Here is a 26,290-nt window from a genome sequence, read left to right as displayed (position 1 = left end):
GGTTTTTATTAAATAAAGCTTTATTAAGCTATAAAAGTTTTAAACATAAAGACTTTACTAAAAGCAAAGACCTTAGTACTATAGTTACAAAGGCTATAAATTATATTATAACAAGAGCCAGCATTATTACAATTGTTAATACCAGCACTATTCCTATTACCGAGGTTAATACAGTTACTGTAACTGGCGTTGATCCTGGTTCCGTTCCTGATGCAGTTACCTCCACAGTAACTGTAACTGACGCGACTATACAAACTGTTTTATTTACTATCACAGCTACAGTCTCCGCCATCACTGCTACCGCTGAAGTGACAACCATCTGGGGCTGAATTTCTTGGTATCTCGTCTGGCTCTTGTTCTAGATGTTTCTCTGTGGCTCCTGGAAGAGGTCGAATTGAGCAAGCCCTTAGCTGATGCCGATGGACATGATCTGCGGGAGGCCGGTGTGATGTTGAAGGAGGACGATACTGATGGCTCTTAATGTTGTATTGGGGACACGGAGGATGAAATTTGAGTTTAAATTGACTTATTGGAGGATATTTAAAGCTATAAATTGAAATGATATCTTAAGCTAGTTATCAACTTTTGAATGCTAGTATGGTATTGAAAATTACGTGTTACCCTCTAGAACTTAGTAGTAAATATATCTAGTTGCCCTCTTATTATACCGACTATGGCAGTATATGTTAGTAATCCGGATATATCTTCTAATGGATAAAGATCTCTTATCTCTGTGTATGCACGAATTGGGGTGTATTAGCCGGAAGCTTATCTTTTGACACAGAGATCTGCATACTTATGTCCCAGTCTATCGTGGTTTATCTGCGGGGTTGGTCCATTTGCACTAAGCGACATGCATCAACTCACCCATCTTTCGGGTCGTCGGCGCGCCCTTTAACATTCTATGCTTATTAATTCCTCACCGTTTAAAGATAAGCATACTTTTGCAACCTCAATTGGTGTCTATGACTAGTTTGACGCTGATAAGCGGAAGTAACGTTAAAATCCCGATGTCGGATGCTGCAACTCATATCGTGCTGCAGCACTTCTCTGGCCACTTACAGCATGCCTCGCGTTTATGCAGCTTGTATTTGGACGGAACTTTTTACTTGGCCGACGCCTTTGAGCATTCTACCATGGCTTCGGGGAACTAGCGGTGCCGATGGGGCAAAAGGCGCTCAAAAGTTCGTTGCAGATAAGTCGATGAGTCTTTTTTTGGGAACTGCTAGCCGCCGATACTCCCGTTACCCTATCTAATCTCAGATACAAAGAGTAGGTTGGTTGAGTATTATAGGTAGTATATAGTTGACAATTTCATCTACTCTCCCAGTCATACTCATTACTAGCCTTAGGTCTTTGTTATTACCTGTTGCCATGAAACAATCCTTTGCGACTGTTATCCTTGGACTAGGAGGCGCCATCGCCTCTTCTCTACCTGTCCAATTGCACACAAGAGGGTCTCTAACTTCTCACTTGACAAATATCTACGTCAAGTTTGATCAAGCATCGGAGGGTCCATTGTCATTCACCTATGGCCTCTGCAACAGCAAGTCTCGGTCTGAATCCCATTACACGATAGCTGTCACTGAAAGCAAAGGTGTCTCACGATTAGTCTGGATCATACCCGAAGATTCATACGATAATGGGTGCATTTCAGCATGGACAGAAGACAATGTTCTCGTGGGACGGAGTGAGCCCCAAAGGCTCCATCGTGTCAGGCGTCGGAATGTTCAGAAGCGGGCAACAGGTGAGTGGTATTCCTTTTGATGTAGTTGGAGGCTAACAGTAAGGCCGACAGATCCAATCCTCATGAATGCCGAGAATGGTATCGATGTGCTGGGACCGTGGTTTGACGGTGTTGAGCATCTCTCAAAGACTGGCATCTCTGCACTCGATGCCGACGCGGCCAAAGAGAAGCACGTTTCCATCGTTGGTGCGGGTATGTCGGGATTGATGACCTACCTAGTTCTCTCACAAGCAGGCATGACCAACATCAATATCATTGAAGCCGGTAATCGACTCGGTGGCCGTGTTCATACCGAGTATCTCACTGGCGGACCCTTTAACTACTCCTATCAAGAGATGGGACCCATGCGATTCCCTTCCACTTACAAGAGCCCTGAGACCAACGAGACAATGAACATCACAGACCATCAGTTGGTGTTCCAACTTGCAGAAGAGATGAACAAGCTCAACAACCACGACAAGAATCTCAGCGTTGACTTCATTCCTTGGCTCCAGAGTAGCCCAAATGGCCTTTCGTACAAAAACGAGTTCAAGCTACCAAGCGGACTGCCGCCAACACTAGCGGAAATTGCGAGTAATGCGTCACTCAGTCCTGCGAGTGTCAATGACCCCATGACCCAAGACCTCCAGACCAAGGTTGACACATTCATGCCTGGTTCGGAGTTCAGCACTCTAATGGCAAAGAACATGTTCAAAGCTCATAAGCAGTGGCTTGAAACTGGTCTCAATGGCCTAGGTGGTGATCAATGGTCCGAATATGCCTTTATGGTCAACTACTTGAAGGGTAGCCTCAACAGCACTGACATGAATGGTGGTTGGTCTGCTTCTAGCTTCTGGGACTCGCTGTACGAGGGAATGTATTTCTCAGCCGCCAGCTACAAGACCATCGATGGAGGTCTCAACAGGCTTCCATTGTCGTTCCATCCTCTCGTCGACAACATCACAACAATGGAGCGCAAAATTGAGCGCATCAGGTATAGCGAGACAGAGGAAAAGGTCACATTGCAGTGGCGCAAAGAGTACAACGACACAACGTTCCATAACTCAACGTTCGATTATGCCGTGATTGCAGTACCCTTCTCTGTTGTCCGAAGGTGGCGTCTTCCTAAGCTCCCCGCAACCATTTCCAACGCCATCAAGGAGTTGAACTATGGGTCTGCCTGCAAGGTTGCGCTCGAGTTCTCTGAGCGCTTCTGGGAACATTACGAGCACCCCATTTATGGTGGGTGCAGTACAACTACGGATATTCCGGGCATTGGTAGTATCTGCTATCCATCCTACAACTTGAATGGCACGGGCCCTGCTACCATTCTGGCAAGCTATATCAGTGGTGACATGGGAGTTCGGTTGGCAAGCATGTCCGAAGAAGATCATGTCCAGATGGTCCTTGAGGCCATGATTGAGATTCACGGGGAGTTCACCCGAGACCTTTATACCGGAAAGTATAACAGAAGATGTTGGGCGCTTGACCCTCTTGAGTCCGGAAGTTGGGCTAGTCCGACTGCAGGTCAGCATCAACTCTACATACCCGAGTACTTCAAAACATACAACAAGGTGAGCGGTGCATCGAAATCTACGGCCACTTTCTGACAATTTGAGTAGATGATCTTTGTTGGCGAGCATACCTCTTACACTCACGCTTGGATCGCCTCGGCTTTAGACTCGGGTATTCGCGGCGCAGTCCAGCTCTTGCTAGGTATGGATAGTAATCATGGTACAATCATTCACTGTTGCTAACGAGATGCAGAACTTGGGCTCGTTGACGAGGCAAAGCACGCGGTAGAGAAGTGGATGGCGAGATGGATTGAAGTGGTAAGACAGTTTGACCTTGTTGAACGTGACATGACTGACATTTCGGGAAGTAGTAAGCGACTGTATACGCTCTTACGGGAATAAAAGACCCTCGCGTGGAACGTTGGGTAGCACTCATGATAAGAGACTGGTTTGTGTCTGTCAATGCGATCAAGCGACATGGGGATTGTTGAATTCTGTACTCCGTAATTTGTTTAGCAGACAGTATCCATCAGCTGTCAAGCTTTGTTATACGCGTATACGATAATTCCAGGTTGCAATACGGTGTAGCCAATCAGAGGAAGTGAGATTTCTCGCCTAATTTCTGTGCTAACGGAATGCCCCGGTTTTTCCGCAAAAGTCAGGCGACGTTTCCCGTGCAACTCTCGAATATTCAGCGCGAGAAGAAATTGTGAGTATGATAAGTAATTCTGGGTCATTGATCTTAAGTATGCAGGGATCAGGTTGCAGCAAGACTAGCCACTATACTTAACCTATGCCTCATATAAATACAAGCACCATATACTATACCCAGTAGTGGAATCCCCAAATTTCTCAATGTCGATGATGTCTAGGGTGAGTCCCTCTGCCTGGCTCCGATATTTAAGACATTCCTTGACTCTAGGCACATTTATTTACACGTCTATGGGGATGACTGCGGCCTATAAGATTAAGCTTCAGGCTGCCAACACAGATAATGAATAACAACACGACATCTTTTTTCCCGACATAAGCTTTTACCCATAAGCTTTCACAATGACCAATTTTAACCCTTCTGCCTCCATTCTCATTTCAGTCTCTACGGTGGGCTATGTAGACTGTGTAATTATACTGATGCCCATTATGAGTCCTGGGTAGTACACCTTCACATAGCACAATGGTAACTGTCCCTCACCAAGATGGGCTCAAATGACCAATTTTCCGCAATTCACGAATGCGCGTCGGACGTTACCTGCCACTGGCCATGTGTCAACGGTCTCTGCTGCAACACGGAAGGTGTCCAATGGTGAGAGTGATTGTCTCACTGTTGGGATCCTCTTGGGTTGCTGATTATTTTGAGTTGACAGACCCCACCGCTGACGCTCACATCAAGTGCCTCACACATGCACCAGCCAGCACATGAGAACTTTGTGCCTGTGCTCCAATTCATGGTACTCGTCCATCCGGTTTGTCCTGCGGTCGCTAACCGAATCATTTCGATCTGATCCCAGGGTCTACTGAAGTCTTGATGCGTGCAGGAAAGGACAGATTGGTTTAAATGGCTTTAGTATATTTCGGTTAATAAGTGGAGCCAAAGATTGATAAGAACAACCACCGATACTTAGTCCCAAGGAACAAGATCAAACCCCGATATATGGCCACGAGGAGTTACTGGACACCAAGTCCGACAAGGACCGGCTATTAAATGACCGGAATAAATAGGTTTAACAAGAAAAGTCATACGATGCTTACGTCTACAGTAGGACATACCCGGAACTACCGGGAGTCACGTGACGCTAGTATCCAAAATTTGATTACGTGTAAAATTTTCAAGCGCTCAGCCCCTTAGACTAGTATTCTATTCACATTGTTTGTGCACAACCCAACCATCGATCGCCGCTCTCTTCACCGCATAATGGCTGAGAAAACCGCCCACCAGCAGCCATCGCCATCGCCAGTGCGGTCTGGCATGAGACATAACGAGGATATCCGGTGCATCGTGTCTACCTTTCTTTTTTTCCTCGTCTTTGTCATCACCTGGCACTATTTCTCATCGCCGTTGGCTGGAGGTTGGGTTTCGCTTACACTATGGCTGTCGCTCTTCCAGCTGTCCTTTATGGGCGCCGTGACAACGCATAATGCGATTCACTTGCCTGTCTTCTGGAGTAGGAACTGGAACAACTTCTACCAGATCTGCTTGTCTCTCCAGTACGGAGGCGCTGTTACGGTCTTCATCCCTGGTCACAATCTGTCTCATCACAAATACCCTCAGCAAGCACGAGATGTCAGTAAGTAGCTTACGTCCTTCCTATTCAGACTCAATCGTCTGACAGGAAATTAAATGCCTCAATTTCTCCACATGTGACATTGCTGACCGCATAAACAGTGCGCACCACTAAAGTCCGATATAGCTGGAATCTCTTGAACGGTCTCCTGTTTTTCTGGCATGTTGTTCTGTCGGGCAACAAGGATGATAAGTTGTACTTTGAGGCCCAGGCACGTCTTAATCGACCCATCGTGAGGCAGCGCCGCCGCGAAGAGATTGCCGTCTGGGGTACTACTGCAGTGCTCATCTTGATCGATTGGCGTCGATGGATCTGGTTTGCGCTTTTGCCGCAATTCTATGCAAAGTACTGCATTCTGTCATTGAACTTCCTCCAGCACGACGGCTGCGACATGAGCTCCAAGTACAATTTTGCGCGCAATTTCACAGGCATTACGCTCAATTACTTGTGCTTCAATAACGGCTATCATACCGTGCACCATTTATACCCTGGTCTGCATTGGTCTGTTCTGCCGGAGAAGCACCAGGAGCTTATCGGGCCTCATATTGCCAAGAGTCTTGAGAGCTCCAACATATTAGTTTATATGTGGAAGAGCTTTATTTATCCTGGCCTTCGTCTTGACTACACAGGCCGTCGGCTTGTGATTACAAAGGAGGAAAACGAGATGCCTGACGAACCCTGGTTCTACGATGGGTCAGAGACTTTCTCAAACACGAAGGAATACCTTTCCCAGGGTATGAAATGATTGCACAATATCTGAGCCAGAGTTATAGAACATAATGCATGAGCCTGTATACACTATAGATATAGATACTAAAAGTCCCTTATGCCAACATTAATGTCTATAATTTGCGTTTACGTTTTATATAAAATACAATAACAAACTGTTTTAGCATTATACTATAGTCTACATATCAACTGGCCGCTTTACCGATCTTAGAGATGTGGCTATACACATATTAGAGCCATTAAAGTCAAGGAATCCTAGGTAACAGTGAGGGCGATCTGTATATTGCCCGAATGTGTTTATTAATGTTTTCTACCTTTGTGCGCTGAGGGCTAAAGCCTCTTTTAACCTCCTACGACCTTATGACAAAAGTCAAAGAAGTCGTATCATCATTCATTATCTGTATTCGCAGCCTAAAGCTTAACCTTATAGACGGCATTCATCCCCATCGATAGAAGTCAAAGAAGCCGGCAGATAAAGCCGGCAGATAACGGTTATTTGCTTGCAGTAGCACATACTCCAACAGACAAGTAGCTGCTATCTTATAGAAGAATCTTCCAGCTCTTCGATCTAAGCTCCCGGGGCCGGACATCAACTCTGGTGGGTTCCCAATCAAAGGAGTGCCCCATTTCGATGTTAAGCCGTCGAAGAAGGTATTGAGTATGGTGTATACAATTCTCGAGAGCACTATCGTGAGCATTACTGGATCTTCAGTTGGGCTTTACAAAGAGTAATAGATATCCATTTTAGCTATTAAATTTGAAGATACAGTGCTCGGACCTCCTTTGTCCCCACCTACATAGCCTTGGGTGCACCAAGACCAACATATACAGTCTTACGCAGCCACGTCTCAATATACCCCTTGGCCTGCGTGCGATAATTTTCAATAGGGCTGTATATCTGGACGAGGAGTAGAGGAAAGAATAGCCTGATATGAACGCAGCCCGACTTTTTTTCTTTAAGGAAGTTGACACAGTTCAGTACCATTTTGTAAGCTTCACGGAGATCTATTACTGATTGAAGTGTATGAGTTTCCGTATGAAGCAGCGCAATAAGTATCCGTGAGGAGGCAAAGTAGGAAAGCGTTAACGTCGTGACGCCCTTGAAGTACTCTTTTTGCTCATTAGTTAGGTTTCTTTGAGCCTCCTGAAACTCTTTCCAGAGGTCGTTAAGCCTTGAAGGTGCGTCTTTTGGAAAGCGGGCTGAATCGTGTTGATAGCGTTTCTTGATATGAAAGTCGGTTAAGATATATAGCTCGACAAGTAGGCGATCGAATACAAAGTCTGTGGCGACATATTTGCTACGAAGATATTCAAATAAGGGCCAGGTGACTGAAACATTGGATAAGTAGGAGCGTGGAAACATCAGCATTGCTAGCAACTATTTTATAATTCATGTTAGTATCTAGCGCTTCACAAACAAGGAGGGTCTGGATTGCTATACCTGTTGACATAGACTATGATTGGCAGCTTGCCATAAAAGCGGTTGTGCGCGAATATCACCCGCAACTAGCAGCATTCTCCAGGCACCAGATAAATGCATCCCATATGCATCCGATGTCATGATGGTAGGTTGGATAGCCTCGAAATAAGACAGCATCAATGATGTGCATACATTAGCCACAAGTGATGTTGAACTTGCCGCTACTGCCCTCGAATGCCCACGCAAGGTCTTTATGTACAGCTCGGTGGCCTTCTGAGCCGCTGGCTTGCTACTCGACAAACTCGCACAAAAAGCCAAGCCCACAGCCTGGACAGCAAGATTAAGGGTAGGCGCCGTTTCCTGAAGTCGTGTTTTCTGTAGCTCTCCAAGGAACGACTTAACCGAAGCCCTTGTATCCGGGACAATAAAGGTAAAGAATTCGGCTTGGAAAGCGACGGCCTCAATAGCAGAATTAGACACGCGCAAATTTGATAACGAACCAGTCTGACTCTGCGCGGATGGATGCCGTGGTTGACTGTGCTTTTTGGTTGTCTTGGCGGTCTGGTTAATGATAATGACTGATGTTATTGGACCAGAGCATTGCCGATTCCACTGTTGGCAGTTGTGGCAAACTGGATATTGGCCATCGCAGCCTATACGCCTCTGCCGGCAGGCTTGGCAACCTCGGCTGCGGCGCGGCATCTCAAGGAATCGAGCAGGTTTTTTGTTGTATCGTCTCAAACTAAGATGCTCTCGGTAGGTATCGCGAGGAGGGTTATGTACTTACTTAGGATGATATAATCACTGTGGCTGTCTGGTAGGTGAGTCTCACATCAGCGGCGACTCTACTTACGCTACGCCTAATTGGGTAGGTTTTGCTAGTATATTCTGCTTTAGTTGCTGATTGGTTGTTGGTTTGTCATAACGTCGAACACTACGTACTTACTTACCAGATGCATCTGACTCTCTGTAACAAATATAAAAAGCACAGTCTGTTCTGCCTGCCAGAGAGACGGCGCTCTTAAGAGTATTGCAATACCAGCTTTTAATCCCTGCTTCATCACAAGTTCAAAATCAAGTCCAACCGCTCAAATCATGTCTGCCAATTATTCTGCAATCCCTGCTTCGGCAGTCAAACATCCCAAACCCTTCATCGTGCACCATACCGATGAACAGTTACGAGATTTCAAGGCTAATATCGAATCTGCCAAGATTGGTCCGACTACCTACGAGAATGTCCAACAGAACCGTCAGTATGGAGTCACCTGGCAATGGCTCCGCGAGGCCGTTGCGGTGTGGAAAGATTTTGACTGGTAGGCAGTATACAAGTCCGTTTTCACAGTACATTACTGATCTAATCGAATCATTTGTCTTTAGGCGTAAGGTAGAGAGCCAAGTTAACAGGTTCCCCAACTTCACGGCTGAAGTTGATGACAATGGTGTCTCATATACCATACACTTTATGGCTCTTTTTTCCAATCGAGATGATGCTATACCTGTGCTCGCCTTACACGGTTGGCCAGGGTGCTTCCTCGAATTCCTGCCTATATTCTCTCGGCTATCTGCCAAGTACCGTCCCCAAGAACTCCCATACCACATCATTGTGCCTTCACTCCCGGGATATGCATATTCATCAGCGCCACCACTAGACAGGGACTTTCGTCTTGAGAATGCTGCCAATATCCTGGATACTCTCATGGTCCAGCTTGGATTTGAGAATGGCTATGTCGTCCAAGGTGGCGACGTCGGAAGTAAGATTGCACGTGTCCTTGGTGGTACCTTATTAGCCTGTATATTTATCTACATAGGTAGAGCTAGTTAAAGTGATCAACTATATACTAGAAGGCGTTGTGTAATACGTCGAATTGCTATGTCTTCTAAGCCTCGGGAATACTGCACAGTGGTTTTGGCATTGGTGTCGGCTTGGGACTGGGATATTGGCGGCTACTGAAGGCTTTTCGCCGAGATGCAGAACGATCCACAAGGTTCCTCTTGTCGCCTGTTTTTCTGCTACCCTTCTCGATATTCCCTGGGTTTCTCAAGCCGCGCCGACTTAAGAGGTTTAATAAATTAAATTAAATAGTCTAACTGAATTGGTGTATTCGGGCTAGTTAGAAAGGATGCTAAGCAATCGCCACGTGATGATACCCCGCGAAACTCGTTACCTCAGATATTTGCTAGATGGGGTACCTAAACTCCAACAGTTCAATCATCTTTTTTTACCTTGTGTATATCTAATTTCCCCGTTATCTATTGCTTTAACTATAATGGCAGAGCCAAACTCTACTGTATGTCCTCCCATGAGTATCCTTCTGCCATATCTCTCTGCTAATGCGCTTCCAAAGCGCGTCCTTCAATGTCCAGAATGCACCTTGAGGTTTTCGCGTCCAAGCCATCTCCATCGGCATCAGCTCACCCATTCTGCATCCAATCACAGACAACACATACCTTGCCCCTACTGTTCAAAGACATTCAGTAGACGCGACGTTCTCCTGCGTCACTTGCGCCATGGGCATCAGGTTCAAGAACAAACCAGACGATCAAGCCAAAAGTCGTGTTTTCGATGCGTGGAACGGAAGGCGAAATGCAATCGCGAAAGGCCCTGCAATGGCTGCGTTCGATCGGGCCATGGATGCGAGTATCCGGTGGCAAACGACTTGGATGAATGGGGCCCTCGCGAAGGCGGAACACCTACAGGACAGTCATTTCTTCCCTCCGATGCGCAGCAATTACAAAAACAGGATGAATTGATGACATCTCAAACGGAAGAAGAGACTTCGCCCTGTCAACACGAGATGAGATCTGGGAGCCTGTCACTGGGAGATTCAACAGGGACCGTCCCCCTACCAACGACATCTACAGTCCATCAAGTACATGGTGCTCAAATCACCGATGAAGGTTGCCAAGTTGGCTCTTTTTACATTCTTGACGATGATTCAACTGTCTCTCCAACTATAGACATTCCACAACCCTTTAACGTCCTGCCAGTAGATCCAGCCCATACAGTCTTTGAAAATACCTTTGCCCTTTCGCCATCCTCCATGCTTCCAGGACAGACCAACTTCCGAACTGGCGGGTTTGACTGGTTGAACTTTGACATTGGCAACAGTCCTCAAGGTTTCCAACTCGAGAGCTTTTATAACAGCTACATACCAGAGTTCTGGTCCTCCAGTACAGCCCCCGAGTCAGGAGCGCCTGGCAGCGGCGATGTTGGCAATGGAGTGCAGCACAAGATGGGCAATGGGGACTCGAGTCGGGATTCACAAGACGAAGGACAACCAGACATGGAACAAAACACGCTTGCGTGGCCTTTTGATCAGGCGCATAAGCAATCTCCTCATCGTTATCAGCTTCCCCCTCTTCGCGATATTCTCAACGGTTACTGTCCGACAGACAGACCGCGTCCGGTTCAGACGACACTTGTAAAAGGCTTCATTCAGATTTTCTCCGAGAATCCCCTTCCTCAGCTTGAAACTTTACGAGACCCTCATTCGATCCAAGCATTTTGCAGCCTACAGCGTCTCGTTGACTCCTACTTTTCTCGGTTCCATGATATTCAGGCGATTATCCACAAACCTACATGGACCATGTCGGCTTGCCCGCCTATTCTTCTCACAGCTATGGCTTCTGTTGGTGCATTACTCTCTGATAGTCAGTCAGATTACGAGCTCTCAGTAGCACTGAGTGAGATCTGCTCTACAATGATCAACTGGATGGTTAGTTTTCACTCCTCATCTACTGCACGCTATACTGATTATACAAGGGCGCCTCGGATGCTACCAACTATAGTGATGTCTCATATCTTAACGCGCTCTGTCTTTACCAGATCTACTCCCTTGGCTCAGGAAAACGACAGCTATATCAGAATGCAGACAGGTCTCGTGGGCTGTTGATCGGTGGCTTACGCGGGATCGGTCTTCTAGATCCTCGCTCTTCTATCACTCTGAGTCAGGAACACGAGACATCTCGTGGTTCCGAGGACGACCGTGTTCTCGCAAATGACTGGAAGACCTGGATCAAAATGGAATCAGGACGACGAGCAGCCTGGGCAGCATTCGAGTATGACTGCAGTCTTTGCACTCTCACTAGTCGTCGAGGCATTGTTGACTTGAGCGAGCTGCCATCAGAGTTGCCATGTCCGGAGTCCATGTGGAATGCCACCTCAGCACGAGCATGGTTTGCTCTCATGTCTCGTCTAGGTCAGGATGAGTCAAGACCAAACCTATCAAAGGTGCTAAAGCAGGCACTAGCTGGGAGAGAACTACCATCGTCATTGGGATCCTGGGCCAAGAGGCTCTGTGCGCAGGTAATTGGGCGGTTACTATGGGATCTCTGGCAAATTGAGGTTGTCGCAATGCCAGAGTACCTCGGCCTTGGATCAATCGTGGCTGCGCACCAAGACACGAAGAGGTCGCTGCTTAAGGGCTTGAATAACTTGGTTGAATCTCTATCTTCGCCAGCATCGACAAGCGATCTTACCAGCTATAAGTAAGTAATGGGTCCTCTTTCGGCACTCCATACTAACAGAAATACAGTATAGCCAGTCTTCTTTGCCACTACTCGCACTTGTGTGCGGCGAATGGTGTCCTCGACCTCATCCTGTCCATTGTGCGAGGCCTCATCTCAACTGAACCGCGAGTACATGATGGAATCAAGGTAGCCCGCAACCGGCTCAAGTTGACCTTTGCCAGGGACCCGAAAACAGCAAGAAGGCTATGCTGGCACGCAGCCCAAATCGTCGCAATAGCTAATGAATACTTGGTGTCTGCCCCTTGCGAGATTATGCGAGTCTTTATGGGTTACATCTTTATCATCGCCTACTCTGCTTATGGCGATCATAGTCATACTAGATCATCGACAATGGAGGTCACCCAAAGTGTCAGGCTGGATCTTCATGATCAGAATCTTTCTCACAGAAGAGTCATTGTTAAGTGGATTGAGGTCGGAGGACCTGCTAGCACTGGGTCTGTTCCAGATATTGGTACTGATGGGTGCGTCCCTGCCATCAGCACCGATGCACAAGAGATATTGAAGAAGCTGCAATGCTGGGGACTGGCTCACAAGTTTACCAAGGTATTTCAGGTACTAGAAACAAAAGGACTGTAGTATAAATCGTGGAGTTGTTCCACCATCGAGTACATAAAGTTAATGCGTCAAAATATAGCTATACAATTTGGAGGAGTGCTGACACCTCCTGGCATGTTCAGAGGTGCCGACGTTATAAAGAATTCCCATCTCTGCTCTTCCTGACAAATACGGCTAAGACCCTCAAGATCAAACAGTTCGCCAACTGGCATACCCCAACCTGCAATCAGATATTCGTGCATAAATAAACCCTTGACTGAAGCATTGTCGCCTCGCTGATAAGACGGCTGCGGAGGATATACTTCAAAGGAAATTGCATCACTCGCCACAGCTGAAAAGCCTTCATTCCATATCCATTTCAACATCTCTTCGGTGCCTTCAACTCCAGCATGTTGTGGGTTTGAGCTTTGCGCATAAGCCAGCTTGTCAGCTGCCGTCATCTGCTGGTCCCACTCCCTAACAACCCCGATCCTGACAAAGAGGATATCGCCACGGAGGAACTTGACACATTGCTCCTTTGCAACGTCGAGGAGTGTATGAAGCGGGATAGAATGGTCCGAAAATGTCGTGTAAGATATTGAATGACGTCGAGCGTATTCAGCATAGTCCAACAGAACACCACGACCGCAAATGCCTTCTTTTGCCCAATGCTGAATACCTATACGAGTATTGTTTCTGTCTTGTATCTCACCCGACGTCATCCCTCCATAAAAGAGGCGACGGTTTGGGTCTGAGGGAGTTGGAGCTGGGGCAGAAAAATGGCGGAGCCCATCCCATTGAGACGACTGTTGAGGGTTGAAGATATACACATCATCATATGCGGCGCCGTTTAAAAGCGAGACGATGTGATGTTGGGCTGGAGCTCGATTGAAGTTGGCAATGTCAAGCTTGGTCAGCTCCCAGTTCAACGAGGTACGGCGACCTGTCTTGATACATGTTGATGCCGCATTGGCTACCACTTCTGGTGTGAGAAGTACGAGACGGCCGAGACCTTCTTCCCTAGACCCTGGCTTGCCGGTCCAGACTCTTTTTGGGTCAGGCAGACTATTGTAGTCTTGGTAGTGTAATGAGGCTTTGCTGGTCGTAATCATGGAGCCCATGGTGGGAGATTTGAGAGTGTCAAGGGATAATGAAAAAGAGTATGTAGGTGTCCCGCTTGAGAGGCGAACTGGACTTTGTTCAGTTTTGCAGAGCACGCATTCTTCTTTCTACAGCTAGAAATGAATCCACTAAACAAGAAGAGCGTAGCTTGAGAAGCATGATGCGGAGAAGGACTCGACCCCGTGGGGTCAGGTGCCATTTGCTAACCTTAGCCTGGCCACCTGAACCGGAGCGTGCCACTGCGGGGTTGTCTAGGGATCAGCCGTCACGTCGACCAGGAAACAGTAATTCAATTCCGAGATTATCTCATCTTGTTCCAGAGAATGGGTCATTGGGTTACACAAGACAAACGGGAGCTTTTTGTCTTGGTTATCTCTTTTGCATTAGTTATCCACTATGGTGAATGCCTTGTATGAGAATAAAAAGCGCATGTCGACATATCAACGATTATGTGACTGACACGTGGACAAATAGAAGTTAGAGGGATTCATTTAGCCCGTCAGCCCCATCACCACGAATGCATTACTGGATGTCTTGCAAGGAGGGGGTTATCGTGCACATGCCTAGCTACTTATCTACCACTTTATCTGTCATAATCTTTGACGTGGTATTTGCATAGCTTTCTATCGTTGACTGTCTTATTATCGGCATGCATCTTGAGGGTGGCCTGTATATGCAGTCCCCGAAAGTGAGGCGAGTTGCAGGTAAACTAAAGCGGGGATGCGCCGCGATCGTATCATAATGGCTTTGTGTCTCTTTTGTTTTCAGATTAAATCTGACATTTCAATCGCTGATTCAAACACGAATATTGAAAATGGCAGAGAAGAAGCCCCTGTCCCATGTCTCGATCCTGCAAAGCAGCTCGATTCGTCTCCCTGAGTTTAGGCCTTATCGACCTAATCCTGCTCTAAGCCGCACCCCCGAGTTCCAACGACATACTTGCAAAGACTGCCAAAGACTGATCTTGGAGCTCCTCCAACACCCAGCAGGTACCTCTCCAAGTGGATACGACAACTCTGAAATTCACCGTGATGGGCTTCTGTCCACATTAGTTCACAGTTCGGCCAGTTGCCGCGTATGCGCCATTATTGTCAACCAGATTGTATGCGATCGTGCTGACGTTCAGCATGAATTCACTCATTATCAGCTTGCTTTGTCGCTAGACAAAAATAGTTTCTGTGTCAGGCTCACAAAAGATTCAGAAGCGGCAGACACAAGCAGGAGAAATATCTACGGCGAATTTGCCCTTTACCGCAGCGAATTGCCAAAGCAGTTCTCTTGGTTAGATTATGGAATTACCTATACACCTATGTGGAACAATTTGTCTGTGAGTTGTCAACCGTATCTGGCGTCGCGAGACTATCCTTGGCGTGAAAAGGCAGTCGACAAGATCAAGACCTGAATAGATGCCTGTGAAACGGAACATGATTACTGTCCCCAACGACATTCTACCGCCCTCCCTAAACGGGTCCTCAAGATTGAAAACAATGATGTTTCTCTGTACATCTCCCAGCAACAAGATGTGCAAACTGAAGATCAACGCTACGTCGCTCTGAGTTACCGATGGGGGAATGATCTTCCCTTGAGGCTGACCCAGGACACGATGGGCGACTTCATCAAGGGACTCCCCATCTCGAAGCTGCCTGAAACTCTCCAGGATGCAGTGCGCATCTCTCGCAATCTAGGCTTTAAGTTTATCTGGATTGACGCCCTCTGCATCGTCCAGGATGACGAAAATGACTGGGTAGAACAGTCGGCCCTCATGGCGGATATATACCGATACAGTAGCCTCAACCTGTGCGCGGCGGATGCAGCAGGTTGTGGCTCAGGAATGGTGGAAATGGCAGCGCCGCACTTGATGGAAATCGCTACTTCAACGGCCCAATCTAAGGATACGGATTCGACAGAAACAGTGGTTCTTGTGGGAGGCCCAATCTCCACCGCCATTATCGACTGGGATAGATGTGGGCTTCTGTCCAGGGGGTGGGTCTTCCAGGAGGGCCTCTGCTCCCCTCGTGGCCTCTATGTCAGTCGTCGGCACGGCTTGTGGTGGGATTGCGGAACGATGATCGATATGATTGACGCGCGTGAGTCGATAACGACCAGTGATACTGATCATGCGTTCAACCCACGCACCGAAAGGCGGTCCTTTTTGTCTCTTGAGAAACTTCCGGGCTATTACTCCAAGTCAGTCCCAGTCAAAAACTTCTCCTTCACCTGGTATGACTGGGTGAAGCTCTATACATCGAAAAACCTCACGCGAAAGACTGATCGGCTCCCTGCCGTAGCAGGTATGGCCTCTTATGTCGCCTCGCTGTCGGGGATGAAGTATAAGGCCGGATTATGGGAGGAGGATCTCCTACGCGGATTGACGTGGCGTAGAAGCAGTTCGGGTCACGCCGAGCGCGTACCAGGAGGTGCTCCTACGTGGAGCTGGGCTTCGATCACTGGGCCAGTCTACTACGACGAGTTCTTTACCATGCTTGTCGACCACCGCGGGAAGATTGACCGTCGTGCCGAGTTGGACCTCGATATCACGGACACTGCTATTGAAGAAGAGCGGGTAAATACATTTGGGAATGTCCGACGCGGAGAGATCAAGGCCTCTGGCGTCTTGAAACACGCGGCAACGATGCTGTTGAGGGAACAATGGAGTCCAATATGGGGATTCGATATACAGCCTACAGAACCAGAAGCAGACGTCCTCGAACGCTGCCAAGTACTCCGACTCGCTAAAGCCTACCGTGATAAGCAAGGCAGCTGCCCAGTTGTCTACTTTCTAATCATTCGGGAAACAGGTCGGCGTGAAAATGAATACCAGCGCGTTGGCCAAGGGCGTATCGTGCTAAAATACGACCAGCATCCGAATCGTTTCAGGTTTTCTATTCGTCTGGGCTCAAAACTCAACTTTGGGGTTTTAGAAGAGGATATATGGGGGGAGACTAAGAAAGTTGCATTAACTCTTGTTTAAGAGGGAAGAGGGATGGTAGAATTAAGTTAATTATTAGGAAGGTAAAGCATTGCCTGGGCTCTTTGTATCCTAGCACTACATCATAGCCTTGCTCTTATCTGCTGATTCCTCCATATGGGTAATATCCAGCTTGCCAATATACTCGTCGAGCTCTCTGCGCTGCTCGGCCGGAACATCGTTGACGTGAACGGCAACGTCATCGCCGAAACGGGCAGAAATCTCCTCAAGCGACAGTTTGGCAGTCTCTGGGAAGTACAGGTACACGATGGGTATGAAGAAGATGCACCAAACAATAATAACCAGGTAATACTTCCAGCCGATGTTCACGAAGCCAATGGGCGCTGTCTGAAGCAGGATGATGGTGCTTGTGAACTGGCCAAACAGAGAGAAGCCCATACCGATAGGGCGAATCTCGGTGGGGAAGATCTCTGACACGTAGATGTACATGGTCGTATCGCAAAAGGTTCTTGTACAATGTCAGCTGACGGAAACTCCCAGTTCGGGCCGAGAGACTTACCCTTGGAATGCCAGGTACAGAAAAACAAAGAAGACGCCTGCTGCATTACCTGCCTTATTGGCAGTTCCGGAAAACTCGGAGATGCAGGCAGCAAGTCCACTCGTGGTAATCAAGCAGCCAAACAAGCCGGTCATAAACATCCATCGACGCGAATTAATTCTGTCGTGCAGCCAGGCGCCGAGCGGGTTGTAGATGACGCCAGCGGTCGTAAGCCACAAGGCCGAAAGGAGCAGAGGCATAGATCCAGTTTGACCGAGATTGGTGTAAAGAATGACTGAGTAGTTGTTCTGGCAGTGTTAGAGCTTGAAGGGAGTGGAGAGGAGAAGGTATCAACTTACGATGATCAGTGGTCCAGCGAACTCGGCGCCCCATTGTGTCAGGAAGCCTATTGCCAGCCGTTTCCGGTAACTCTTCTTCTTGAGGACTGCCATGAAGGGTCCGCAGCCTAGTGCCTTGAGTTTGGCAGAGTCCAGAGCCAGTTGTTCCTTGATCTGGTAGATCTCTTCGCGAGCGACTAGGTCGTTTGGATCGTCCGGTGACTGTCGCAAGTTACGGACAACGGTCCATGCCTCCTCAATCCTGCCCTTCTGCAAGAGCCATCGCGTAGACTCAGGGATCCAGAAAGAAGTTATGAGAAGTACTGTGGGCGCGAGACATTGCATGGAGAGAGGAAATCTCCAGGCAAAGTCCGGCATGCTTTCAGTGAGGAAGTAACAGCCATACCCAAGCCAGCCCGAGAGCATGTAGCCAAATACAAGAAAGATGGCGTGGTGTCCGACTAGCCATCCGCGTTTGTCGTGTGGTGCGAGCTCTCCCATGTACATCGGGCAGACCGTGACGAGGATTCCGATACCGATACCAGCCAAGATTCGGCCAGCTTGGAACATGCTGTAGTACCAAGTCAGTGTGTCGAACTTTACCATGTATAGCCATGCAAGCAGGTAGACATTACTCACCTCAGATTTGCTGCACCACCCTGCAATGCTCCTCCAAGCAACGCAAAAGCTCCGCCAATCTGGATAGACCGCTTCCTGCCGAGCGCAGTAGCAGCCCACATGACAAAAAGCGTGCCAATGGCGCCGCCCGCGCTGTAGATTCCATTTGCGGTGGAGATGGCCTCAGTTGTCTTGGTACTGTAGCCAGGCTCGCCCGCCTGAGGCAAGTCGAAGAATTTGTACCATCCTGGCTGTCCGATTGTGCTGCCGATAACGGAAGAGCAGTAGCCGTATGTCTGGATGAAATGAGCATGATGCAGCTATGTGTGCATAACGCGTCGGGTCACTTACCAGGGAGCCAAAGGCAACCGCGACAGTGACGAGCCTGTTGTAAGCAGTTGTATGCTTACCCATTGCTAGCGGATTGACACCAGAATGCTAAAGGTATTGATGATGCTGCTGTTTAGGTATGGGATCTTAGTGCTGGGACGATTTGCCAAAGCAATTGTCGATTTATTATCCCTTGACAGCGGCTTCTTATAAATGAATGACTCTCTCGCAATTGCCGGACTGGCTATTGTATGAAGAATATCGTTCGTTCACCCCGTTACCCCGGATTTCAGGAGTTTGGTGGTCCACTTTCCCCACAAACGAACGATGCGGCAGCGGGGCAACTCCGACGTGGCTGGTATGTCGTCGGAGCGTGCCACTTTCTGGGGAACTTGACTTGACCTTCACTAATGCTTGCGGCACATCAGGAAAACGTGGCATTGTAGCCCATGGAATGGCAGGCCATTTCCATCTGCTGGAATTATTATTTGATAAGCCTCTTTGTAAAAACTCTTTGTAGCCAGTAACTGTGTGGCCAGTGAAAGAATCACATATCTTACAGGAAATTAGTTTCATGACTAATTCAATTCGGGTCGAGGATGAAGATTATAAGACCCTACACGAGCCAAAACCCCTTCATTTGGTCAGCGAGTTCAAGAGACAACTTAAAAGAAATAAAGGGGCTTAGTTACCAAACAGATAAAATAATTATAGGTTCTAACAAGTGTTTTTTATTACTTTTAATATGCTGTTGCTTTTCGCCTTAGGGTAGGGATGAGATAAGAGCCCTGATAAGCCACTTTGTCAATCGATAAGCCGTAAGCGATAAGATATGATCACGCCGTCCACGATAAGCTTGTTCACTGCCCATGAAATAATCCGGCGAAACACGGTGGGGTCCCGATCATGTGTTTTGTCGTGATCCAGCTTGACTAAGCGACGCTGACCCTACTTTGGCTTAGTGCGGCTACAGATAAGATGCTGCGCAACTCTCAGGCACGGAGCTACGGGCCCGGAGCCGTATCCCGTATCATATATACCTATATGCCGAGAATGCTCCGTCATGGATCGGTACTTATATAAACAGAGCAGAGGAGTTGTTGTTTAGCCTTTCTTTTGTATCTTTGTCTTTGCAATTATACCAAATCCATCAAAAGTAAGCTACCCTGAATGGACAGGGAGACGGATGTTTGACTAACCTACCTAGTGTCTAACAAGATTGTTCCTCTTACCATTATCAAGGGCGCTGGCCATGAGCACATTCCCATTCCTGATGGAGAGTGCGCCATTATTGCAGACTTCCACTCCATCAAGAGCCAGCGCAACGACTCCGATCATTACCTAACCACCGGTTTCTACAAGGTCGTTCCTGGCCCTACACGATATGGATCCTACGACTACGAGGAGACCAAATATGTCCTCAGTGGTCAAATCGATGTGACTGTAAAGATATCTCCCCGTGGCGTTGCAGGAACAACATACTAATTATGGACAGGACGAGGCTACCGGTATCACTCACCACCTTGTTGCTGGAGACTGGGCCTTCTTCCACGTCGGTTCCAAAGCTCAGGTTAGTGCTCTCCCTCCAATTGCTTTGAATTCCATAACTGATCTGTATTTAGTTCTCTACCAGGTCTCACGGTGTTGCTTTCTATGCTGTTACTCGGCCTGCAAACGACACTCCTCACATTAACCTCAAGGGCCGTGAGGAGAGCACCTCCAAGTTGTAAAAGTTCAAAGATATCATAGTCTCCTAATAGAAATAAACAAATGACCATTGCTTATTGTATCGATACAAGCATATCAATCTGAATCCAATCCGCATTGATCGAGCAAGTATGCATTGTACAGTGATTTTATGATCTACAACTATTTCGCTGGCTTGCGCCCATATACCGAGATACTTATAACGATTAGCTCACTGTTACGCAGTAGTGATTAGACTGAGACTCACATTGGCCAGTATGCGTGAATCCGAGGATCATTGAGTTCTTTCCTGGCTTGGGCGATGAAAACAGTCACTTCTTCTTTCGACCATCCCAAAGCCCGAGTCAGTGGAGCTATGGCCACAGCTTCGAGGAAGAAATTCGCATTCTCGTTGTTCCATACGCCCAATTCCTTATGCTTCTTATCTTTTGGCCATCGATTCGTTGGCCACTTGAACTTTGCTTCCGTTACGTCTTCAAAGCCAACCTTGGCAAGAACGTCTTTTATGTTACCTGGGTCGAAGTATGGTCTTCCCAATTTGACAGACGCATCATATATAAGCTGAGCCCACTGCCGTAGATTGTGCTCCGGCGTCAAGGTGCCGTCGTCAGATTTGGTAAAGACATCGATCTCCTGTAGCTCTACATAGCCACCAGGTTCCAGGTTTCTATCCAGGATCAGCGGTGTAGGGTTAAAGGGCTGCAAAAGAGCCATACTCAAAGATCTTAGTAGCATAGCTTTCCCAGTCAGCGACACTAGAGTTCATCATTCGGCTGTGGATGTAATCAAACTTTGAAGAGTACTGCCATTCCTCTTCGATATCGTCAATGATGAATCGGACATTCGGAGGGACACTGATATTGTTAGCTAGTTGATAAAAAGAGGCGCAAGTATCCATACAAGCTGGGCTGAATGGGAGACAGGTCTACTCCAATAACCTGAAAAGCATTAGTTGGTACCAAGTAAGGAATTGTTGAGGAACAAACCTCGGCGCCTGGATGATCATCTGCATAGTCCATCACCCAGATTCCAGTGCCAGTGCCTACATCCAGGACATGCTGGACTTTGGCTTCAGGCTTACACGGTGGGGCAAAGCCGAGTCTATCGTCGAAGGTTCGCAGAAACAGAGCATGTTGCAAATCTGTATTCTTTAGCAAGGATGCCTTTGTTTGGTGGCATGCATACCTAGTCTCTCGTTCTCTTCCTCGTCATTTGGAACATTGTATTCTGTGTGATCAGCAACCTTCAACTCCACTATTCCTGAACTCACTGCCATCTTTGTATCCGTGATAGGTTCTCCCGTTCTCCTGGCGGTACTGGAGAATGGAACTGCTTATACTCTGCGTCGATGAGTCCACTTCCTAAGGTAGAGAAAGCAGTATGTCAGCTTGTACCCTGTTTAAGAGCGGTCAGTTTGAGAGATTGTGCGTACCTCGTCATGTCCAGAGTCGTGGTCTTCAAGGACCTTGAAATTTCGGGCGGTTAAATTGTGTAATCAATGATGATACCAGGTGCTTACACTCTCGCTCTCGTCAGCAACGAGCGGCTGGTTATCCGCAGCTGACATTGTGGAGTCGATTCAAGGTCACGCGAAGCGTGAAATCACACTATGAGAGGGGAAAATAGAAGAGGAGAAAGTCCGGGATCCGAAATGGAGTGATATAAGTTTTGAGTTCAAGACAAGCCAGGGTTACTGGTCTCATTCGTAACAACATTGACACGTCAAATTCTGTAGCTAGCCTGAGTGGAGTCTTAGAACATCAAGAGTCTTCCTGATTCGCCCTCGAGCTGAGCTCTTTGACATTTTGGGGCAAGGTTACATTTCACACTGAATCACCAATAGAAAAGCAAGAGGTTACATGATATGACAATGGTCTTCCGGGCAATTGCGGTAAAACTCTATGCTGCCGCGGCTTGCTGTTCATGGCGATTCTACCGGGCCGGATTACGAGTGTGATCCACGATCGGTCAAATGCGTGAGGAGCTTCAGGAACAACTCATTGGGCCCGGCTGCTGTAATAGCAAACTCGGCCCGAAAGGCAGCCTCAACAGAGATGGATGAGAAAGACGGGCCATGCTCCACGGAAGCGACATGGGATATGGCAGGGTTGGCAATTACTTAGTAAATAGTAAAGTAATTAAATTTTACTATTAGTAATTACTAAAAGTGGAGATAGTAATAGTAAATAGTAATTAATAAAATTATTTTACTAAGTAATTACTATTTACTAAATATTTTATATATAAATTAAAAAAAAAAAAGAATTAATTTAATTAAATAAAAAAAATTAGTAAATAGTAATTACTAATTACTAATTACTAAGTAATTGCTAACCCTGGGATATTGTCGGGGAGGTGATTCATTTGGAAGAATGGTTGGGGCTACTGCCAACAACAGTGGAGTCACCTTAAACAAAAAGCATCATGGGTAATGATTGAAGAGTAGCTTATGAATGCAAAGATGATGGTATGTTGGGATAAGATGTTGTACGGTAGAATATATCAGACGATATTTACCTGATCTGGTCAGTCGTTGATAAGATAAAACGAGGGACTAGCTCAGGTTAACTACGAAAAGAAAAGACATAGCCTAATTTATGCATTCCATTTTTCCTCCTCCTCGTCAATTTGAGGGCGGCGGCATATCATGCCTTGGTATTAAAATTTCTGGGGGATCGTCATGTAACACGGTCGTGAGATTGTCTCCAGGCATGACCAACAACCCTGGTCTACCCAAATGTCCGCTCGATCTTAGTGTGCAGTGTGTTTTGTGCCCGAGCTATTTCGCTGTATGAAGACATCTGCTTGGTAGTCGGCCTGATATGTAGCGAATCGAATACAGGGAAACCAGCGACCACCAGACGCCGGCCACTGCAGCAAGATTCAATCCTGCCTGAGGCCTACATACTAGTTAATAAAGTCCCAGCCTCCCAGGTGGCCGGTTTCCCTATCCTAACGCGATGCGGAATGCTATGGACCCCAACGCTAAAGGGAGATTCATCTATCAGGCACATTGTTTAGCAACTAAATGCGCGTGGTCAAGATGCAAAACTGAAGTTATTTAGGGCGCCTCGGTCCGGAAGAAAACCTGGTCTAAGAACCGCCGTCGAAACGCGGAGAGAATCCTACAGTGCTACGTGGCTTCAGCCATGGTCTGGCCTGCCCTACGAGAGAGGGTCAAAGAGCGGCAATGTCTAGACTCCCACCGGGCTTGCTTGGCAAGCATTAACTTCTCCTTATCTATGGATGTGCCGAAATGAGTTGTGTCCAATGGCTTAGGGCCACTGTCAAACCCGACTACTGACTGGCATCGTCCTGCTTTACTCACTATCAAGGCCCGTTGAAGCCATGATATTCCCCTTACTAACTAGATGAGATAAAGGCAAATGACGGCGGCGATCCACGGGCTCTTTTCTTCTTAGCTTTAGTACCCCTCCCCAGACTCCGCACCGCAGAGCGACACTGCTCTAGAGGCCGTTACAAGGAGCCCTATTACCGGTAGAACACTACCTAGCACTTGTGTCACCACAAAGGGTCCCAAAGATAAGGCTTTGACAATTGCGGTTCGACGCGCGTCACAAAGGGAAACAGCCGATGAGGTATCCCCGCATCGGTAGGATGGAAATGTGACCTCCCACATGGGCAAATTCGCCGCCTAAGCCTGTGAATATCTCAGGGCTCGTGGTGCTACAGTACTGCTATCACCTGCGATGATAGCCAAATGTAAAGAATTACCCCCACTCCCCCAGTGACCTGCGGCCGTCAAGGTATACATTTAAATGCCTTTTAGTTGCATAATGAGCCTTAAATTAATAGATCTGTGGTCTCATCCTTCGATAAACCTCTGCAGAATGGGTCACAGCATTTGCACGCCTCCGTCTCCGGGCTACAAGATATGTAGCTCGACTGCCTTCCCACAGAGGAACTAGTCAATACCAGGGACGAGCAAAACGGCATTAACCAGCTCGTAGCTTCATCAACAAATGTAGGAATCACGGGAGTTTGAGACGGGAGCGCGTATCCTGCAGGTATGCTGAGGTTGGAGCCGTGGGGGCCCGAGCATATCCCCATTTCTAGGTACGGAGCGTAGATACAGCCCTTCAGGACAATTAGTAGGGTCCTTAGCAGTGGAATATGACCTACATGATTAAATCCCCAAGACATTTCAGTTGTTCCATCCACTGTACCAGGAAGTATTGGATTCATACTGGTAGACAAGCCATGTTAGCACCGAGTATCTGTATAGCCATTGACTTCTAAGACGTCGGGGTTCTCACTCAGGGGTGGAATCATATGGAACAAAGCTTTCTCCGGCATGCGTAAATGAAGTCATTTGGTCAACAACTGCCTGTTGACATGCCACCGTCAACTGTAACTCCGACGTGGTGGGCAGAACCTCCGGATGGGGCGATTCTGCCGTCTTTTGAGCACTCGAGGGCCTCGGAAGAAGGTGCGATCGTAAATTCTCCTTAGCAGGAGGAGGCGCTGGAAGCGATGGTATAATTATAAAGCGAGGTCTATATATACAGTGATAGCCTCGGGTGAGACATCTTGTGCTGTATCGGTCACAACGATTAGCTATGATTCTATAATAACGGCAATCCGGAGCAAGCTGAACGATCAATACCCAGATTTATCGTAGAGAGAGAGAGTAAATTTGCGAAGAAAGGTCGTACCAGATCGGCTGTCGTTCGTCACAACGAAGATGGCTAGCACGGCAGCAATTACATCCGTTCTTGCTGCGTTTCCTGTAGTTTTGCGTGCGGGTTTTTAGTTGAGTCTTTCTGGGCATTTGAGGGATTTGTTTCTCGGGAGCTTATGGAAACAAGAAGTATCGTGTAGGTCTGATGGGCGGGGGGGGGCCACGGCTGGGTCATGTCAAATTTGTAGCTTATGTACAACAGCTAGTGAGATAAGACCTTGGAATTGACTGGTCCTTACAGAGACCCATTCCGTAGATGGCTTCAATGGCGCTAAAACAACACGGCAGCTCGTATCGCCAAATTGCAAAGAAGTGAGTGACACCATACGCCAAAAGGGAAATCCCCGAGTCAAGTTTATGACCTTTTGGCCGTGCAGACAGTCTAGGGGGGCGTTGGTGAGAGATTAGCGGTTTTATTGTATGCGAACCTGCTGTTTTTCTAACCCCGAGTGCAATTTCTTAATAATTAAAGAAGATGAACCTGAGAAACGTGTATCATAATTGAGGTTCATGAGACACAGCGTACAGCGTGGCCACACATTTAGACCAAACATTTGCGCCCGTCCAATGCTCTACACAAGCCAACAAGCCAACAAGCCAAATCATCTTGCTGCCTGGGCCCCATTTCAGCATCGAGTCACATGTAGGCGTATGATAACGTTTGCAATAAGGCATGCTCTTTAGGGTATCACAGCGAGACAGGGGAATGTGCTGGCCTTAAGCAGCCCCCACAGTTACGCACTGTGGTTATAACTAACAGAAAACGAACAGTGCAATCTACTTCCATCACATATAACTTGTGGTTTCTACATTTTGATCCCCTTCATGTACTGTTGAGTTGACCATGGGCTCTGTCACTTGAGAAGTAATTGGAACCTAGACCAGCGCACTTAACAACCTGTAGATAATTCTGATGTGAAGCTGAGCGAGTATCCCTGCTTTGAGTTAGGGGACGAAAAATCACGCAGATTTCGTATTGTCCTCGGTCGCGCTCGAGTGGCGCGTATAGGCTATCCCAGCAGACAAGCGATGTGAGGTTAGTGATGTACTCGTGGATCTGACCAAAAGGGAGCCCCACTCATAGAGTGGGCGGCAAAATTATGGGACAAGGGCAAAATCGTAAAATAAGGAAAAAACTACTTTAACTAATTATAATAAATCAAATAAAATAGCTAATATAACTAGGGATTTCTTATATATTAATATAAAAAAAATATTTTAATATATATATATACTTTATATAGCTTAGAAAAAAGCTTTTTATTATAAAA

At 47.2% G+C, this 26,290-nt stretch overlaps 8 protein-coding genes across 8 annotated transcripts; 5 read left to right on the top strand and 3 right to left on the bottom strand.

Moving 5' to 3' along the window:
• Positions 1–1,374: 1,374 nt before the first annotated feature.
• FSUBG_13598 (amino-acid oxidase) lies at positions 1,375–4,112 on the top strand (the record flags this gene model as incomplete). Its single annotated transcript, XM_036678506.1, has 6 exons — positions 1,375–1,747; positions 1,799–3,300; positions 3,349–3,442; positions 3,494–3,558; positions 3,936–3,949; positions 4,076–4,112. The coding sequence occupies 6 exons, from the start codon at positions 1,375–1,377 to the stop codon at positions 4,110–4,112; spliced, it is 2,085 nt and encodes a 694-aa protein (XP_036530943.1).
• Positions 4,113–5,152: 1,040 nt separating this feature from the next.
• On the top strand, positions 5,153–6,267 carry FSUBG_13597 (alkanal monooxygenase; the record flags this gene model as incomplete). Its single annotated transcript, XM_036678505.1, has 2 exons — positions 5,153–5,525; positions 5,624–6,267. The coding sequence occupies 2 exons, from the start codon at positions 5,153–5,155 to the stop codon at positions 6,265–6,267; spliced, it is 1,017 nt and encodes a 338-aa protein (XP_036530942.1).
• Positions 6,268–8,766: 2,499 nt separating this feature from the next.
• FSUBG_13596 (uncharacterized protein) lies at positions 8,767–12,777 on the top strand (the record flags this gene model as incomplete). The annotated part of the gene is made up of 6 exons (XM_036678504.1): positions 8,767–8,984; positions 9,049–9,422; positions 10,109–10,309; positions 10,369–11,387; positions 11,435–12,159; positions 12,207–12,777. 6 exons carry the CDS (start codon positions 8,767–8,769, stop codon positions 12,775–12,777), a joined length of 3,108 nt encoding a protein of 1,035 aa, XP_036530941.1.
• Positions 12,778–12,824: 47 nt separating this feature from the next.
• FSUBG_13595 (cornichon) lies at positions 12,825–13,856 on the bottom strand (the record flags this gene model as incomplete). Its single annotated transcript, XM_036678503.1, has 1 exon — positions 12,825–13,856. One exon carries the CDS (start codon positions 13,854–13,856, stop codon positions 12,825–12,827), a length of 1,032 nt encoding a protein of 343 aa, XP_036530940.1.
• An 815-nt stretch (positions 13,857–14,671) lies between these two features.
• FSUBG_13594 (heterokaryon incompatibility protein) lies at positions 14,672–16,828 on the top strand (the record flags this gene model as incomplete). Its single annotated transcript, XM_036678502.1, has 2 exons — positions 14,672–15,184; positions 15,371–16,828. 2 exons carry the CDS (start codon positions 14,672–14,674, stop codon positions 16,826–16,828), a joined length of 1,971 nt encoding a protein of 656 aa, XP_036530939.1.
• Positions 16,829–16,903: 75 nt separating this feature from the next.
• FSUBG_13593 (sugar transporter) lies at positions 16,904–18,694 on the bottom strand (the record flags this gene model as incomplete). The annotated part of the gene is made up of 5 exons (XM_036678501.1): positions 16,904–17,294; positions 17,346–17,632; positions 17,684–18,233; positions 18,302–18,576; positions 18,632–18,694. The coding sequence occupies 5 exons, from the start codon at positions 18,692–18,694 to the stop codon at positions 16,904–16,906; spliced, it is 1,566 nt and encodes a 521-aa protein (XP_036530938.1).
• Positions 18,695–19,588: 894 nt separating this feature from the next.
• FSUBG_13592 (uncharacterized protein) lies at positions 19,589–20,340 on the top strand (the record flags this gene model as incomplete). The annotated part of the gene is made up of 4 exons (XM_036678500.1): positions 19,589–19,637; positions 19,818–20,053; positions 20,106–20,180; positions 20,233–20,340. The coding sequence occupies 4 exons, from the start codon at positions 19,589–19,591 to the stop codon at positions 20,338–20,340; spliced, it is 468 nt and encodes a 155-aa protein (XP_036530937.1).
• A 139-nt stretch (positions 20,341–20,479) lies between these two features.
• On the bottom strand, positions 20,480–21,884 carry FSUBG_13591 (mrna 3 end-processing yth1; the record flags this gene model as incomplete). Its single annotated transcript, XM_036678499.1, has 9 exons — positions 20,480–20,513; positions 20,565–20,984; positions 21,034–21,171; positions 21,218–21,255; positions 21,304–21,458; positions 21,503–21,544; positions 21,588–21,678; positions 21,750–21,782; positions 21,837–21,884. The coding sequence occupies 9 exons, from the start codon at positions 21,882–21,884 to the stop codon at positions 20,480–20,482; spliced, it is 999 nt and encodes a 332-aa protein (XP_036530936.1).
• Between the last annotated feature and the right edge of the window lie 4,406 nt (positions 21,885–26,290).

The sequence above is a fragment of the Fusarium subglutinans genome (assembly GCF_013396075.1).
Source record: "Fusarium subglutinans strain NRRL 66333 chromosome Unknown NRRL66333_c0000362, whole genome shotgun sequence".
Classification (NCBI taxonomy): Eukaryota; Fungi; Ascomycota; class Sordariomycetes; order Hypocreales; family Nectriaceae; genus Fusarium; species Fusarium subglutinans.
Note: the sequence above shows the minus strand (reverse complement) of the source record. Positions and strands in the feature narration are given on the sequence as shown.